Raw genomic sequence first — 2676 nt, forward strand, 5'->3', positions numbered from 1 at the left:
AAGAAAATATTTGCGCAGAGAATTAAAAAAAGATTTAGCTAGGCCTGAAGTTCATGTATACAGTACTCCTAATTTTGATTTCGAAATGGAACAGAAAGAATTAAATGATAGTATAAAGTCAACTACAGATTTATTGAACGATTTTGATGGGATTAATGTAGAAGTGGGTAATAGAATTCGTAGTAGAATTAATCATATTTTGGGTAGATTAGGACGACTTCCACAGGATGTCAATGATGATATTTCTAATTATCGCGGCGATTATATTATTTTGGTTTCGACATTGGAGGATGATTTAGAAGAAATTATGGAGAGACATAAAAATGGGACAGCACATGCTACACTTAATCAAAATTTGGTTCCTGTAAATAGTAATGCTTGTTCAAGTAAAGCGATTCCAATTTATGAATGGCCTGTTAAATTTATGGGTAGGTCCGATAAAGTCTCACTAAATTCTTTTCTGCAACGCGTTGAGGAATTGCGTACTGCTAGAAAATGTAGCAAACAGGATCTTTTCCAATCCGCTTCGGACTTATTTGAAGATTATGCTTTGGAATGGTATCGGGCACAACTCCGACACAGAAGATTCGACAATTGGGATTCCCTGGTGAAAGCGCTAAAAGAAGACTTTTTACCGCGGGATTATGACAGAGAGTTATGGAAGCAAATAGAGAAGCGTACCCAGCATGTTAATGAACCTGTTGTTGTTTATTTTCTATAATGGAAAATCTCTTCGAATGTTTATCAGAAAAGCCTTCTAATGAAAAGAAGTTGAGAGTTCTGATGTCTCTGATATTACCGGAATACCAAAACCATTTAGTACTGCAGGATATTCCCCACGTAAAGACTTTAGTCAGATTGTGCAGGATTCTAGAAGATTCAGAGAAGACTAAGAGAGAATTTCGACCACCGTCAAGTAAAAACGTTTTCGCATTAGAACCTAGCCTCTTATATGCTGCGGATAACGACATCGATAGTAAAGGAGCATCATCGAATTATCGCAGGGAAGACGCGGACAGACGTTTCCACGTATCCAAAGGTCACCCAAACTTTAAAAGGAATTCGTCCGAATTCGCTACTGAAGTTCGCTGTTGGAACTGTGACAGAGTTGGTCATATAAAGCGTGACTGTAAGAAATCGACAGGAACTCCTACATGTTATGGTTGCGGAAAGAAAGGAGTAATTAGACCTAACTGTCTAAAATGTCGCCAAACAAAAAACGCAAATTCGGAGAACGACTAGTAGGTCGGCGTCTCTCCGTTTTGTCACAGTTTGGTAGGACTTACACGAAAACTTCTGTTGGTGAATGGCAAAGTTGGCTGCAGCTAGTTAAAAGTGTTTTTAAGCCAGATGTTTACAGCAGTATCAGAGAAACTTGTTGTTTACCAAGTGGTAAAAGCCAAGTTCAGAATGAGGCTAATGCTGTCTTTATCGAACAGGAAAATGACAATAGACCGTACGTTTCTATTCAGATATTTGGCAGGTCAGTCATAGCGCTTCTTGATACTGGAGCAAACTGTTCGACAATTGGTAAATATGGTAAATATTTACTAGATATTTTTTATTCGCAGCAACATAGGTGTTGTGAGCAATATGTTAGCACTGCGGATGGTACAAAACACAGAATTGAAGGATTTGCTAATTTTCCATTGCAAGTAGATGGAATAGTAAAAGTTATGAAGATTTTTAGTAGTACCTACTTTGGCACACAACTTGCTTCTGGGAATAGATTTCTGCCGGGTATTTAAAGTTACCATGGACTTTCCTACTAATTCTTATTTCGTGGGTAAAACTTGTTTAAATGTTATCAGCGAAGAATTACAACGAGACGAAGGTAATGTGATCAATAAAGTTTGCTCAGGAGATCAACTGGATGATGTGCAAACGCAACAATTGAAGTCGGTGATAGAGAAATTTCGCTTACTTTCATCTACAGAGTTAGGACGGACCCGCAATATTGTTCATGAAATCGATACTGGGGACGTAACACCAATCAAACAACGACACCATGTTATCTCACCGTATAAGTTGAAAATATTAAATGAGGAACTAGACAAAATGCTACAGCTTAAAGTCGTACGTCCTTCGACAAGTCCCTGGGCTAGTCCAGTGTTGATTGTGGAAAAATCTAATGGAGAACCAGATTTTGCTTCGATGGAAGAAAACTAAATTCCGTAACCAAAAAATGTGCATATCCTTTGCCCATCGTAGACCATATTTTAAATAAACTCTCTGGTGCTCAATTTCTTAGCAGTATCGATTTAAAATCTGCTTTCTGGCAAATTCCATTACACCCTGAGTCATGTGAGAAGACTGGATTTGTTGTGCCAGGCAGAGGACTTTTTGAGTTTGAAGTCATGCCTTTCGGGTTATGTAACGCCGCCCAAACTCAGCGAGACTTATGGATTCCGTATTAGGACCAGACTTGGATCCGTTTGTTTTTGCCTACCTTGACGATATTATTGTAGTTACTCCTACCTTTCAAAAACATTTTTCTTTTTCCTTTTTTTTTGTCGTATATTGTGAACTACTTTTTTTGTTATACACTTTTTTTGTTATACACTTTGTCTTACATATATTTTTTTTTCTCTGTAATTGGGTATTAATCCGTTGAGAATAAATGTATTATTATTATTATTATTATTATTATTATTATTATTATTATTATTAAAAAAA

At 36.8% G+C, this 2676-nt stretch overlaps 1 protein-coding gene across 1 annotated transcript; it reads left to right on the plus strand.

The window, feature by feature from the left end:
- The first annotated feature begins 720 nt into the window (after positions 1 to 720).
- Positions 721 to 1242, plus strand: LOC108913400. Its single transcript, XM_018718948.1, has one exon. It carries the CDS (start codon positions 721 to 723, stop codon positions 1240 to 1242), a length of 522 nt encoding a protein of 173 aa, XP_018574464.1.
- Positions 1243 to 2676: the final 1434 nt, after the last annotated feature.

This window comes from Anoplophora glabripennis, unplaced genomic scaffold, assembly GCF_000390285.2.
Source record: "Anoplophora glabripennis isolate ALB-LARVAE unplaced genomic scaffold, Agla_2.0 scaffold1093, whole genome shotgun sequence".
NCBI classification, from domain to species: domain Eukaryota; kingdom Metazoa; phylum Arthropoda; class Insecta; order Coleoptera; family Cerambycidae; genus Anoplophora; species Anoplophora glabripennis.

What these genes read in the sequence shown, in the direction of transcription:
- LOC108913400 (XM_018718948.1), top strand. Translation starts at nt 721, where the DNA reads ATGGAAAATCTCTTCGAATGTTTATCAGAAAAGCCTTCTAATGAAAAG.